The following is a 14,990-nucleotide window of genomic DNA, read 5'->3' as shown; positions in this document are numbered from 1 at the left end:
ATGGTGAACTCTGTAAGGATTTGGGGAGATTCCTGGACAGTGTCATATCTGGGGATGTACAGAAGTTGACCTGGTAAATAAGAGATAAAGAGGGCATTTCAGCAGAGGGAATAGCACATGCTGAGGCCCAGAAGCTGTACCAGGGTCTGATTGCTGAATAATACTTACTCTTTTTTGGGTTTCCCCATTGAGTAGCAGGACAGGTGGATCTACTGGACAGACTGGCAGACCAAGTCAATCCAGCGTGTTGATAAGTACTCAGGCCGGAACAAGGAGACAGTTTTGGCAAATGTGGAAGGGCTCATGGATATCATTGTGGTTTCCCCTCAACGGCAGACAGGTGGGTTCCTGGTCCTGAGCCTGCTTCCTTATCATCAGAGGGGTTGGGTGGTCACCTCAGGGACTGTTAGTGACGAAGACAATTAAGGCCATGGGAGAACCTTTCAATTCACATTTTAAGCTCTTAGATCTTTTCACCCCCTTGTGGTTATACCCCTCCTGCCCTAGTGATCCTGGGAGTGGGGTAGCCCCAGATTTCCTTCTTTTTGAGAAGTTTAAACTGGGAGACACAGTTCTGTCCCAGACCAGACACTCATCTGCTTTGCCTCCAGGGACCAATGCCTGTGGTGTGAATAATGGTGGCTGTACCCACCTCTGCTTTGCCAGAGCCTCGGACTTTGTGTGTGCCTGTCCTGATGAGCCTGATGGCCGGCCCTGCTCCCTTGGTGAGTTGGACTGATGGCCCCTGGAATAGCAGAGCCCTTGGAAGGGCAGGGGATCAGCAGCCTCAACTTGGTCCTTCTGGGAGGGATTCCCCCTTCAGAAGGTATTATCGCGGAGTGATTGGGAGCAATGCATTTGGGCTTTGGAATCCCTCAGACCTGGGTTTGTCTAGCCTCTGTCATTTACTAGAACAGAATTCACGTCTCCTGGTTTCCAGATCCCTGCTTTTGGGATCATCAGTGAGTGACCTGTGCATTACTCTCTCTTCCTGACTTTTGTGGGCCAGTTATCTCATCCAGCTATTAATATTTAACCCAAGTTCTTTTTATTTAGTATTAAGAAGAGCCTCTAATGAGGATACCTGGGGTTAGGGCAGCTAAAAGATTCCTTTGTCAGATTCTTCAGCTGCTACTCCAGGACCAGATGTAGAGCTTTGGGGCTTCAGTGGCCCACTCCAGCCCTCTTTTCTCTCTAGTACCTGGCCAGGTGCCCCCAGCTCCTAGGGCTACCAGCATGAGTGAACAGAGCCCAGTGCTACCCAACACACTACCTACCACCTTGCGTTCTTCTACCATGCGGACCCGCACATCTCTGGAGGAGGTGGAAGGCAGGTAAGTAAGTTCCATACAGGATTGAGGGCCCTTTGATTCAAATCACCATCCCCCATCAGAAGAAAACCATAGTCCCAGCTTGATAATTCTGGCAGAAGGGAGGTAGGTCACATCATTAACCACTAGTCCCTGCTATTTGGGACAGGAGGTGATATATAGACTTGTTGATTGTTACAAATGATTCCCTTTTTAGCTCTGAGGGCAAGGAGCTTTAAGAATAGCTCTAAGGAAAAATCACTCAGGAGTCTCCCACGTAGCATTTCTCCTTCTTCCTCTCTGTGACATTTGCTGTCACATCACAGGTTTGGTTTGTGGTCTTGTCCTACAGTGGTCTCTGGGCTGTGGCTTCATGACTTGGAACAAAAGTGTTTCCCCAGGGGTGTGATGATCTTAGCTTATAATGACCCTAGCACTCAAACACACACACGCCATTATTAAGTAAGCAAGCATAACCACGAACAGTTCTCAAATCAGGTATAAAATACTGTATTTCATTAAATTGAAGATGCTATTAATTATAAAATGGATCCTGATTTGCAAGATGAAACTGAAAACCTGACCACCAACAATTGTGAAATTCCATTGATTTTAAGTCACATTCCCATTTCAGAAATGTTAGACTATAGAAAAAATGCAAATCTTAAAATTGATGAAATATGATGTGACATTCAATTTAGAGAAATTTTTATAACTATGTTTTTTCATTTATATTTTATGAAAAATAATCTGGAAGTATACTCAGGAATAAAGAAGAAATGAGTACCTATATACCGCTATATAATAACTCTTAATGTTTTGATGTCTATCTTTCCAGATATTTTTTTTAAATTAGAATAATTTTTTTCACTGCAATGTACTGGTCTCTTTATTTTTAATATCAACTATAACACTTGGTTTCAATTCTGAAAGCAGAAACATAGTAATAATCCCAAATAAGAAAACTAGACTCAATGTCTCTAAAGTTATGATTTGCATATGATCAAATTCATATTCTATGTGCCCCATTCTTTTTAGTATAGTTTGTAAAGAAAAGCAAACACCCAAGTATAAACATGTACCTTTCTTGTTATGGTTAAGTACTGATTATCATTATTAATTATTATTAACCTCTGATTTTCTTTAGGTTTATTTAGAAAACTTTTTTTGTTTTGGGGGTTTTTTTTGTTTGTTTGTTTGGGTTTTTTTGCAGCTGGCCAGTTACAAAACCTTTGAACCCTTCTCTGAACTTTTCTTTTCTTGTCTGAATTCTGTTTGAAGATTCAATGCATCTTGGTTTCAGATGCTCTTGCAAGTAGCTTTTCTCCAGCCTCTTAGGAGATGCCTGTAATTGCCTGCTCATAATGTGCCTCAAAGAAGTTACCTTCTGAGCATTTCAAGTTAGTTATCTGGTCCTCCCTCTGGATATCTTGCGTATTCCCTTGTGCAAAAATGAAGGGAAGAAAAACAATTTTTTTTAACCTTGTGATATTTATTTATTTATTTATTGGTGACTACAAAGCCTAGCTTTATTTGTTACAAGGTTCAGAGAGCTGAGCAACACAACTGACCATTCTCAGCACTTTATACAATGTGTTCTCTTTATGATGCCATTAGCCTTTAGTACAAAAAGAAGCATGTCGGGCTGTCTCTTACTTCCCCCACTTATATTCATCCCTTTGAGCAATTCATTGAAGGTGATGAAAAGACCCCTGTACTTGAGGTCAAAAGACTGAGATGGAGTCCTAGCTGTGTGGACTTGGGCAAGGAATTTCCTTGTGTGAGGGCTCAGTTTCCTCATCCTTGTTTGGTAACTCTTCATCAATCCTCATCTTTGTGGTTATCTTTTGTTTTTGCTCCCTGTTGGCACTCCCTGGGCCTGGCATTGCTCCTGACTATGTCATGGCTGGGTAGTTTGGGGACAGTTTTGGAGGCTGGGAAGTCCAAAGTCCAAGGAACACATCCGGTGAGGGCCTTCTTGGTGGGAACTCTCTGCAGAGTCCCAAGGCAATGCAGACTATCACATGATGAAAATAGCAAGAGCACATCTGACCCTGTGATATTTAGACCTTGTGATGATCTTTGTGCAATCAGATTTGTTCAGGTAGCAGCTTCTTCCTACCCATACCCATAGTTTAAGAAAGACTATTGTTGATGTCCTTAGTATTCTTTCTGCAGACTTAGTCTTTCAGCTCCCTCCCAAACCTGCTTCTCAATTTTAGTGGTACACGTTTAAAACACATGTAAACATGGTATATAGTAGCTTGAAAACAGTGACTCACACTGATTTTTCTCCATTTCCTGGTGGTCTTGCCCTCTCCGTGCTCCTGATATCTCCCACCTGATGCATTCTCATACCTGAAAGCCCCCTTCACAGGCTTTTCTCTCTGTCCTTCCCAGGCCTTTTCCTCTTTCCTGGAGGAAGGCAAGATCTTCACTGAGTATAAGCAGTCTTCACATTCAGTTTTCTATGCCCCCAGATGCTCTGAAAGGGACGCCCGGCTGGGCCTCTGTGCACATTCCAATGAGGCCGTACCTGCTGCTTCAGGTAAGCCCTGAGTGCCCAACTGTTTTGGAAATACAATCAATGTAAGGAATCTAAGTCTCCACTGATATCTCTCATAACCTCCGTGGGTACTCTTTGGGGTTGATGAACTCTTTTCTTATACTAAATCCATAGAAATAATAATCATAGTGGCCACCACTTAGGATGTGCTTTCCATATGCCAGGCTATATATGCCATATACGTGTGTGTGCATTATGTGTACATGTACACACTCTCTGCCAGCCTTGTGAGCAATTTATTACTTACATTTAACTAATGAGAAAATGTAGGCTTGTAAGTTAAGCATCTTGCCTTAAGTCACTTAGCTAGTAAGTGGTGGAATTGGGATTGGAGATGCCAGCAGAGTGATAGGTTTCTACTCAGCCTCCTCATCCTTCCTCCCATGGCCTCTTCTGAGTAGGAAGCCCCTAGCCATTCTCAGATGATGTCAAATCCAACACCTACAAAAGGAGGACTTCATCTTTCCATCCCTCACGCCAGCACCAGCTAGAAGGCTTTCAGTGGTTTCTGCCTAGTGTCTTTCTGTTCTTCCTAGGGGAAGGACTTCACATCAGCTATGCCATTGGTGGACTCCTCAGTATTCTGCTGATTTTGGTGGTGATTGCAGCTTTGATGCTGTACAGGTAACCTTAGCCTTGCTGCAGGGGCCATATGCTCACTGGTCTTCATTAGCATGTCTGGAATCTCCTGAAGCTCCATAGTTCACTGAATCAACGTCTGACCAGCTTAGTTTCAAGGTTGGGTTCCTGGTCAGAGCAGCAGAAGGGAAGGGCAGCAACCTGAATACTTACTTTTCTTCTCCAGTCACAGCCTAAGCAGTTTCCTCCTTTAATGACCACAGCAACAATGACCCTTGGGATTTTCTTTATAGACTATGATACGAGTGGCACAGAGGATGTTACCCAAGGTCACGCAGTAAGAGGCAAAGCTGGAGTTGACACTAGAATCTTTGCTTTTTCCATTCCCCCACAGTACCTCAAATCATTGAAATTGGAAATGATTTTCCATTCACACAAGCACAACTTTTTACTCCAATATTGGTTGATATACTCATGTCATTGCTTAGTGGCTATATTAGTCCATCTCTGTTGTTTATAACAGAAACACCTGAAACTGAGTAATTTGTAAAGAAACTATATTTATTGCTTACAGTTTTGGGGGTTGGGAAGTTCAAAGTCCAGGGAACACATCTGGTGAGGGCCTTGGTGGTGGTGACGCTATTCAGTGATGCAGGGTGTCACATGGCAGATGGCTTGAGCAGAGAAAGAGAGCTTCTCATGCACTCCCCTTTTAAAGCCATCAGAACCATGCCCATGACCACCATTAAATTATCAGTGGATTAATCCACTCAGTAGGGCATGGTCCTCACAGTCTAATCACCTCTTCAAGGCTCAACCTTCCAAATACCATAATAAAATTTCCCACCCTCTTAACACTGTCACAGTGGGGGTTAAGTTTCTAATACATGGAACTTTGGGGAATACAGTTCAATCCATAACAGTAGCAATCATCCTGGGAAGGTAGAATGGTGTCATTTTCAATTTAGAATCTTCTTTTTATGTCCCTCTTTCTTAATATTTTCCCCCAAATGCTTTAAACACACCTTACAGCAAAAATGTTTGGATTTTGCTGCTGCTAATAATAATAATAATAACAATAATAGTAACAGTTACCATTTAATGTATATGTATCAGGTATACATATCTGACATAGGTATTATTATCCCCTCACTTTACAGATGAGGATCTGAGGCTCAGAAAGTTTAGATTATGTCTACCAAGATCCCAGCTAGTAAGTAACAGAGGTGGGAATGAAACATAGGTCTGTCTTGACTGTAAAGCTCAGTGTATTAGTTATCCATTGCTGCATAACAAATTACCCTAAAATGTAGTGACTTAAAATGATGTCAGTTTATTATCTCACGGTTTCTGTGGGTCAGAAATCGGGAAGCAGACTAGCTGGGTGCATCCTCTGCCTCAAGCTCTCTCACAGGCTGTTGTCCAGGTATCAGCTGGGGTTGCAGTCTCATATCAAGGCTTGACTGGGGAAAGATTCCCTTCCATGTGTACTCATGTAGTTGTTGGCAGGATTCAGTTCCTCACAGCCTGCTGGCTGGAGGCCCCCTCATCGGTTTGTTACCTTGTGTGCCTATCCATAGGACAGCTTGCAACATGGCAGCTTGCTTCTCCCAGAGCAAGAGCAAGAGAGAGAGATGGAGGGCAACCCAAGACCTAAGCCAGTTTCTTTGTAACCTAATCTAGTATCTATCACTTTTGCATATTCTTTTCATTAGAATAGTCACCAGATCCAGCCTACACTCAAGGGGAGGGGATTCAGAAAGGCATGCGTACCAGGAGGCAGGGATCACCGGGACCATCCAGAGGCTGCCATCCAGCTCAGGTTACAACTTCCCCAGGTATTACCCGCATAAAGAGGTGAACTAATTTCTCATCACCTTTTCTCCCTAAAGACACAAAAAATCCAAGTTCACGGATCCTGGAATGGGGAACCTGACCTACAGCAACCCCTCCTACCGAACTTCCACCCAGGAAGTGAAAATTGAAGCAATCCCCAAACCAGCCATGTACAATCAACTGTGCTATAAGAAAGAGGTAAAAACTGAAATTTATATTCAAGGTTTTTTTGGGGGTGGGGGTGGGTAGGGAGGGATTATGTTCCAGTTGCCTGAATAGATCAGTAAGGGTTGCTGAGTAGTCGCATCTACCATTTTGAAAGTTATACTAAACAGAAGAACTGAATGTAATTTGGGTTTCTGGGGAGATCTAGAATCTTTGAGGGTCCAGCTTGAGGGACCCTAGTGAGAACAAGATTAAAAAGCAGATCCCAGAAGATTGAGGTCTAAATGCAGTGAATATGAGTATCTCTTGCCAGGAGATATTTTTCCAGGCTCACAGGTTCTTTCTCTCACGGGGTTGTCATTTCCCTGCAATGAGGCTGTGTCCCCTCTGAAACAAAGGAGCTCTCTTACACGATACCCCAAAACCCATAGAGCTCCTGGACTCTCCCTTTTCTAACCTCCAATCCAAGCTGGCACCTATGGCTGTGAATGGCTGTTTTTTCACTATCTTTGCTCTTATCACAGAATCTTAAGAGATGTTTCTAGAATTTTTAAAGTTTGTGTGGTTTTTTTTTTTTTTTTTTCTTTTCTTAACTCCTTTGTCACTTCAGTGGAGAATTATCTGCTGAATGTTTAGGCATGAAAAACAGTCCCATTTCCACAAGGGATCTATATATAGCCTGGGATTTCAGATTTCCCTAGTCTGATATAACCTTTGTTTTTTCCTAAAATCCTGTAAACTTTCATTAGAAGGTATTCCTTATGAGACCCTAATCAGTCTACTTCTTCGGCCTGTCTAGCACAGTCAAAACCTGCCCTCACACCTGCCGGGCTCTCATGCATAATGAATACATTTTACATAATAATCTTGTGCTTTCTGGATCCATGAATTCCCATATTAAAAAACTTCCACTACAGTCAAAACATAACCTGCAGAGGTAGCTTGTAGTTCTAGGAATGGCAGACCCCTTCTCAATTAATATCTTTGAAAGAAAGACTCTTGAAGATTCCTGGGTTCCTGGAGTGTCTGATGCCCCATAAAAGAACCATAATAAAGGCCATAGGTTAGAAATTAAAATTGTGTGATGTCTTTCTTTTGTTGTCTGCTTCTTTCTCAGCAGCTCTTTCACCCCTCTGATAGTCTTTCACCCTTTCTCTTCTGATTTCCTCTTGATTTCAGGTACCTGTTGCTGTGTGTTTGTAGAGGGAATGGTGTCCCCCAAATTGCTAGTGCCATGTCCCCCACCTCTTCCTAACTTAACCATTGTGTTTCTGTGATGAAGACTCTGAGTGGCCTGCATCTTATCCTATACTAATTTCAGCTTGGTGGGTGTGCTGGATGAATAGGTGTCTTTGTGTGTGCTGAGTGCTGTCTGTGTCTCTGCATGATCAAGGGAGCTGTCAGTCCCAGAGGGCAGGGACCATTGTTTTATATTGTGTAATCATCCAAGCACCTAGCATAATATCCTGCTTAATGTAGGGGCTCCATAAATATCTGTGGAATTGAATTGTTACTAAAATAGAGCAGCAGTTGCAGGACTCTTGGCAGGAACATTATCCCAGGGACAGAACCCAAGTGATGGCCTATTTTTTTCTGGCAGTGGCAGCATGTTGGTTGGTATCCCCCAGAAGCTAGGAGTGAGGCTACACTTTGAGGAATCCATAAAGGGAGAAGCCTGAGCAGAACTCAGGCTGTTGTTGGAACAATACCAGGTTGCTTGGGAATGGTCCCAGGGCTCAGGGGAGCAGAGCCAAAGTAATCTCCCAAAAAAGGTTATAGGTTAGGGACACCCCACTAGATTGGTATTTAGAACACAAATAAAGATTTTCTAGATCCCTCCTGTGTTAACTCTCCCATGTTTTCTCCTTAGAAATTAGAAATAAGAGATAATTAAGAACAAACTAACACATAAAGTAGTTTAAAGTCCCAAATAAGTGCACATTTTACTTGCTTTTGCTAATTGCTTTTGACTATTTATATCAGCATGATGCCCCATTAATAAGCCACAATAGCAGTGTGACAAGAGCTAACATGTTTAGTCATCTTATGTCAAGCACACTAATAATTGCATCCCATGTATCACCTCATTTAACCCTAATAGTAATGGGCTGTGAGAGGTGTGGATACTGTTATTCTCCCTACAGTGCAGATGTGGTGACTGAGTTTTAGAGATGTTAAGTAATTTGCCCAAGGTGACATAGCCAGTGAAGGGCTGATGCAGAACCAGAAGCCATGGGTCTCCCTCCTCCCTGTAGGCTAATGGTGATAATTGTCATAGCTGCTTCTCTCCTTTTAGGCTAGCCTTCATATATCTGCTCTTATCAAGTGTCCCCATTTGTTTGTGGATCTTTGTGCTCTCTATGCCCATTCTTTGCCCATCCACTTCCTTTTTCAGTTCATCAGGAAACCCTTTGTAGAGAGCCAACTGACTGATCCTGTCTCCTCACTCTCCACCCTAGGGAGGGCCTGACCATAACTACACCAAGGAGAAGATCAAGATTGTAGAGGGAATCTGCCTCCTATCTGGGGACGATGCTGAGTGGGATGACCTCAAGCAACTGCGCGGCTCACGGGGGGGCCTTCTCCGGGATCATGTATGCATGAAGACAGACACAGTGTCCATCCAGGCCAGCTCTGGCTCCCTGGATGACACGGAGACAGAGCAGCTGTTGCAGGAAGAGCAGTCTGAGTGTAGCAGCGTCCATACTGCAGCCACTCCAGAAAGACGGGGCTCTCTGCCAGACACGGGCTGGAAGCATGAACGCAAGCTCTCCTCAGAGAGCCAGGTCTAAATGCCCACGTTCTCTTCCCTGCCAGCCTGTTCCTTCTCCTTTATGGACCTCCAGTCCTAGTGCTCACTTACACAGAAGGCCCCTTTCCTATGTGCTCGTTCTTCTCCTCCTATCCCATAACTGCTCCCAAGCTCAGGCTGTTTTCAACCTGAATCCATAACTACGTGTGCACAAGAAATGATGGCGCATAGCAAGAATTTAGACCTGGATTTTACCATGAATCTCACCTCTTACACTCCATCCTGGGCCCTTGAAACTGGGTTTAGTAATAACTCCTCGTCAGTGTAGACCTCCACCTCCCCTTCCCCTGGGACTCTCAGTGCCTGCCCCATAGTATTGACACAGCTGATCACCCAAAACTGCACTCTGCCCCATCACAGCTGGCATGACCTCCTCAATGAGAGAACTTGCCTGCCAGGGGCTGGGGCAGGGGGTTGTGGGTAAAGAGAGTGATGAAGGATAGAGGCTGAGAGAAGGGAGGGTCAGCCCAGCTGGTATGGGCATCTAAGAAACCTCCAGCCTCAAGTGTGTTGGTAATATGAAAAAGCTTTGGGGGGTAGTTGTGCCCAAGTGTCCTGTCCATTGCTGGCAGTGGACATTGTTCTCGCCCCAGGAATCACTGCTTTTCCAGCTGCAGATACTGGTGAGATGTAAGTGTTCTCAAGCTGTTCTTCCTCCTGCTGGAATATCTGGAGCCACTATTACCTTCAAATGACTGGGAGCCCCTAACACCCTCCACTGGCTGATATGAATTCCCTCCTGGTGCCACCACTGGCCGGTACCTTTCCTAAGTCTTTAAGTAACCAGGTTGTGAGCCAGTGGCTTTAGTGAATGTTGGGCCATGGAGGCTGAGTCTCTAAAATGTCTAAGAAGCCCTGCCTAGACCAAACATAGCATACCACCTGAACTTTAATGTTCTGCCACTCTCACCCTCATTCTCTGGGATGCTAAGGAAAGATATCCTGAAAAAATCTTTCAAAGAAAGACCAGAATTTTTCATAAATGGTCAGGAAGAGCAGTTGGATTAGAGACTTGGGACACCCAGGGCCTAAATGGAAGTATCCATGAGGTTGAACCTCCTGTGTTCTTTCTCAAGTGCTCAGGGATCTAAGTCAGTGGACAGAGAGCCTGTGGCTATGGAGTGGTGAAGTTCCTATTGTAACTCTCTTCTCAGCTGAGTGACCTACTTTCCATGCTGAGATGCCATCATTCGGTTCATGTGCATTCACACAAAGGGCATGTGTTCCGCTAGTATCAGGGGAGTTGAGACTGTTTTCTGCCCTACAACCTCTACCTATTTTTTTTTTTTTTTTTTGGCCCAATTTTCCTTTTCCTTTTTTTGGTGGCTGTCCAGTGAAGGGATCCTAACTCTTCACCTTGGTGTTATCAGCACCATGCTCTTCCAAGTGAGCTAACTGGCCAGCCCCACCAATTTGCTTTTTCTGACCTAGCCTTGTGGCAGCAGCAATCTCCAAAATCCTATGGAGGAGGACTAAATAAAGATGCAAAGGGGTGGGCAAGGAGTAGAAAGATAGAACCAATCATGAAGCCCTCCCAGCCCAGGGAAGACCCACTACTTTTCTCTCCAGGACATAGAAGCAATAGGACAAGATGATAGGGGTAAGAGTGGAGTGAGTGGAGGGCTTCTAGGGGAAGTTGCCTCATTTGAAACATGTCCCGTGGTTATTGGTATTGAGAAACCAGCTGTCAAACATGGGTGAAAAAGGATAAGATCAAATCTTTTCTGGTAGGTTCTAAGACAGATGCCAAGCCCTCAGCCCCACTCTCGGTAGCCAGCCCCAGATCTGGGCCTACATATACAGTGAGGCCTGGCTAATGAGGCTTTTCCAGTGCAGGAAGTGGGAAAGGTGAGGTGCCACTTCCAGGAGGAAAGGGGGACATTTCACATGTGATGAGGCAGTAAAAGAAGGAGCACTTTGGGTCCTCCGACTCACAGTTGGGGAGGAGGAGAGAATAGAAAAGTGGCATTTTCCTGATTGGAAAGGGGAAAGGATCTTATTGCACTTGGGCTATTCAGAATGTAGAAAGGACATATTTGAGGAAATATCTATTGGAGCACTGATTTACTCTGTAAAAAGCAAAATCTCTCTGTCCTAAACTAATGGAAGTGATTCTCCTGCGCTCATGTGTAATGGTTTTAACGTTACTCACTGGAGAGATTGGACTTTCTGGAGTTATTTAACCACTATGTTCAGTATTTTAGGACTTTATGATAATTTAATATAAATTTAGCTTTTCTTAATCACCTCGCCTGGCTTGGAGTCATGACTAATCCTGCACCTGCTCTGTCTGGCAGACCCATGCTGTGGAAAACCTGCTTGTAGACATCACCTCTAAGTCCTTCAGGGATGTGGGGACAGTGAAGAGCAATAAAGGGTGTGAGGTTCCTGCTGGAGTCACAGCTCATCTTGAGAACATAGGTCAAGACCAGAGTTCATTGACTCAAGAAACCCTTATTTCCTCTGGAAGAGGAATGACAGATAAATCTCATGTTGTGTGCTAACTTTGATTAGTTGGTAGTGGCTGCTTAAGGTTCTGTCCAGAATCAGTGAGAAAACTAACATGATTGTTAGTGACATCTCCTTCGGGCACCAGAAGAAAATGTCATGACATGTATACTATGTACCTTCTATTTCTGTTCTAGGTCTTTGAGGACTTCATTGTCACAGAACTTGAGTGCCTTGCAGTGATGGTCACTGGCAACATTGTCTGATATAGTAAGAAAAGTATTGGCATGGGGACAAGGAGAGCTAATTCCAGTCCCAGATCTGCCACTAGCTCTGAATGATCTTAGTCAACTTTCATAGTTACTCTGAGAATGCGTCAAATGATCACTAAGATTCCATTTATTTTTAAAAACCTGTTTTCTCATAACTTATTCACTATATCTCAGGCTGGAACAAGGAGCTGGGGATCCCTTCTCAGGTTCTCTGGATGTAATACATCTCAGTGAAAATTGGGAATCATGCTAATATCAAAGCCAGATGTAGAATTTGATGTCGTCTCAATCGCTGATTTTCTAAACAACAAACCATCTATAGAATAATGCCCCCATTCACTCATTCATCTATGGGCCAGGCATTGCCCATGCCTAAATAAGACATAATCTCACAGAGTTTAGAGCCTAGCAACACCACTACCAGCAGCCACCATGCCCCCCCAAAAAAGAGAGAAAATGAAAGCAAGAAAAACTGAACCCTCTTGTATTTAAGTGACAAGAGATATAAACTACAGTGTATAAACTACAATGTATAATTTTTCCAACTTTGGTGAGGGATAAGTGTGCTAGAACAAAAACAAGTGGAACAGCTCAAGGATAACTGTCCCTCCCCCACTATTCTTTTTTGGAAAAAAACAAAAATAAAAACTCACAACAGAGAAAAGGAGGACATCTTGGGGGTGAAACAAGGGTTGGAAATTCCTTGCCTGTTTCTCTCAATATAAAACCCGAAACTGATATGTACAGAGAAGGTGGGCCAAATTCTACCAAACGAAATATTTTTGCAAACTAATTACATTTAAAATGTAGTCACTGCCCTCTTTCTATATTGTATGAAGAAACTGGAACCTAAAATGAAAAGATCTCTGGCTCATAGAAAGGTTTCCATGGCATGCATTGAAGCTTTCCCAAAACCTAGGCCTGAAGAAAACAAAGTCAGTGGTGCACAGGAACTTAGAAGAAGCATCTAGAAGAGCTGAGGGTGCATAAGGTTCTTAGTGTAATGCACTAATTGTAATTCAAGGGTATCCAGTAAGTTTTCTATGATTTCTGTTTATGGACATAATGATAAAAGATATGTAGTGGAGTCCTTTTTAAGGCTAAGAAACAATCTAATAACTGTGTCTTTTCTTCATATGTGAAAATGACTCAACTGATCCACTTAATAGAATGTGTATTTTGGGATGTTTTAGGCAGTCTTTGTTTTGAAACATTCCCTCACTTGCCCATTTACTTTCTCTCCAGATCATTCTCTCGTTAACCAGTTGGCAGAAGCTAACAGAGCTCAGCATAGGGAACAGGGTTTTATTTCTAATCATGGCTCCAACTCACAATTTTGGACTCCTCAACATGGTGTTAAAACAGACCCAGACAGCATAATTAAGGGTCTGAGTTTAAACCCAAGGCTAAGTTAGCCCCAAGCTACACTATCTGCTTATTTCATTTTACAGGACATAGAGAGCCAAGAACTCTCACATATCCTGCTCTTCTTGGTGGTTTTCCCTCCAGCCCTAAAAGCCTGCTGATAGCCTGCTAATGAGGTCCCCATATCTCCCTTCTGCCTCCTTCCTCTTTGGTGGAACTGATGCTTCTGTGGTCAAAGTTCTTGGGCTATGGAAAATGGGAAAATGGGGTATGAGAAAAGAAAAGATAAAGGCTATTTATTCCTTCATTCACTCAACACCTAATAAATGCAACCAAGTGCAAGCTAGGATAGGCCTTGCAATCTTGGAGGCCAGTTTGAGGCACTAAAACCCATAGCCACTTGAGATCTGTGTTAATGACACCACTGCTATCTTCAGGGAATGATGCATCTGGACTGAAGGTTCTAAGGAAGTTCATCATTGAAGCTGCTTCTCTTAGGCTGGAAATATGGATCCATGTCCCATGGTAAGGATGCTTCAACAAGAATGCAGTTAGTGGTTATGACAGAATGAGCACTGTCTTAGCAGGCTTTTTCAGAAATGCCCAGCACAGTTATATAGCAGCCACAATGTGTGGCATTTGTTTCCTTCTTCCAGTTGCAAGAATAGTGTCCACTTTGATCTCTAATGCCTGCAAGGGCTTTACTGCCCTATGAATATACTCTTTATGTAGAACTATTGAGAGGCCTCTGGAATAAAAAAGCACACATAACTAATTAATATGCAGATAAATGCTATTTGATGATAATCTTGGACTGCAAAAGATGACTGGCCAAACATTTATTGAACACCTACTACAAGCAAGGTACTGTATTAGGTTTCTACAAAGCCCTACAGCATCTGCCACCCTTCTTGCTCTATTACCTGTCAGACTTCATTGACTGCTGTCCTCCTGCCTACTATACTGTTCTAGCTACACTGGCCTCCCTGTTCCTCAAACCTGCCAGGCATGCTCCCAACGTAGGGCCTTTGTATAGCTGTTCCCACTGGCTGGCACTTTCTTCCCCTGGTTATACTCATGGCTAACTCCTTCACTTTCAAGTCTTTGCTTAAATGTAATCTTCTCAATGAAACCTACTTTGACCACCCTCTTTAAAATTATGGTCTTTCCAACCCCACTTCCCTATGCATTTTACCCTATTTTATTCTTTTTTCCTTTCCCACTACACATATTATCTGATAACACACTATATAGTTTATTTATGTGTTGCCTGTTTCCTCACTGTAATGTGAATTCCACGAGGGGAAGGATTTTTTTTTTTTTTGGTCTGTTTTGTTCATTGATTATCTCAAGTGCTTAGGACAGTTCCTGCACATACTTGGTGCTCAATAAATATTTGTTGAATGAATGAATAAATGAATGGAATCAGACATCTAATGCTCACCTTCTAGTAGGGCTATACTAAAACTATCCAACACAAAAAACGGATTTTGTCATCTTGTTCCAAAACTCATCAGGACCCAGACTGCACACATCTTTTATTGAGCAAATTCCAGGTTACCGTCACCCTCTCCTTAAATGTAATATTCAATTTATTTCTGGTAATATTTAAATAAAGTAAACATGCCAATGACCAA

General features: G+C 43.1%; 1 protein-coding gene across 1 annotated transcript in view; it reads left to right on the top strand.

Annotated features, from left to right (window-relative positions):
• Positions 1 to 14,990, top strand: part of LRP4 (LDL receptor related protein 4) — a 61,549-nt gene extending 46,559 nt beyond the window's left edge. The window contains exons 33-39 of the mRNA XM_063094992.1: positions 196 to 340; positions 612 to 725; positions 1,199 to 1,334; positions 3,791 to 3,858; positions 4,413 to 4,500; positions 6,348 to 6,489; positions 8,916 to 14,990. Of these exons, the coding sequence (XP_062951062.1) occupies positions 196 to 340; positions 612 to 725; positions 1,199 to 1,334; positions 3,791 to 3,858; positions 4,413 to 4,500; positions 6,348 to 6,489; positions 8,916 to 9,248 (1,026 nt within the window). The 3' untranslated portion in view covers positions 9,249 to 14,990. The remainder of the gene's footprint in view (positions 1 to 195; positions 341 to 611; positions 726 to 1,198; positions 1,335 to 3,790; positions 3,859 to 4,412; positions 4,501 to 6,347; positions 6,490 to 8,915) is intronic.

This window comes from Cynocephalus volans, chromosome 4, assembly GCF_027409185.1.
Source record: "Cynocephalus volans isolate mCynVol1 chromosome 4, mCynVol1.pri, whole genome shotgun sequence".
NCBI lineage: Eukaryota > Metazoa > Chordata > Mammalia > Dermoptera > Cynocephalidae > Cynocephalus > Cynocephalus volans.
The sequence above is the reverse complement of the archived record's forward strand: the minus strand, read 5'-3'. Positions and strand labels throughout refer to the sequence as shown.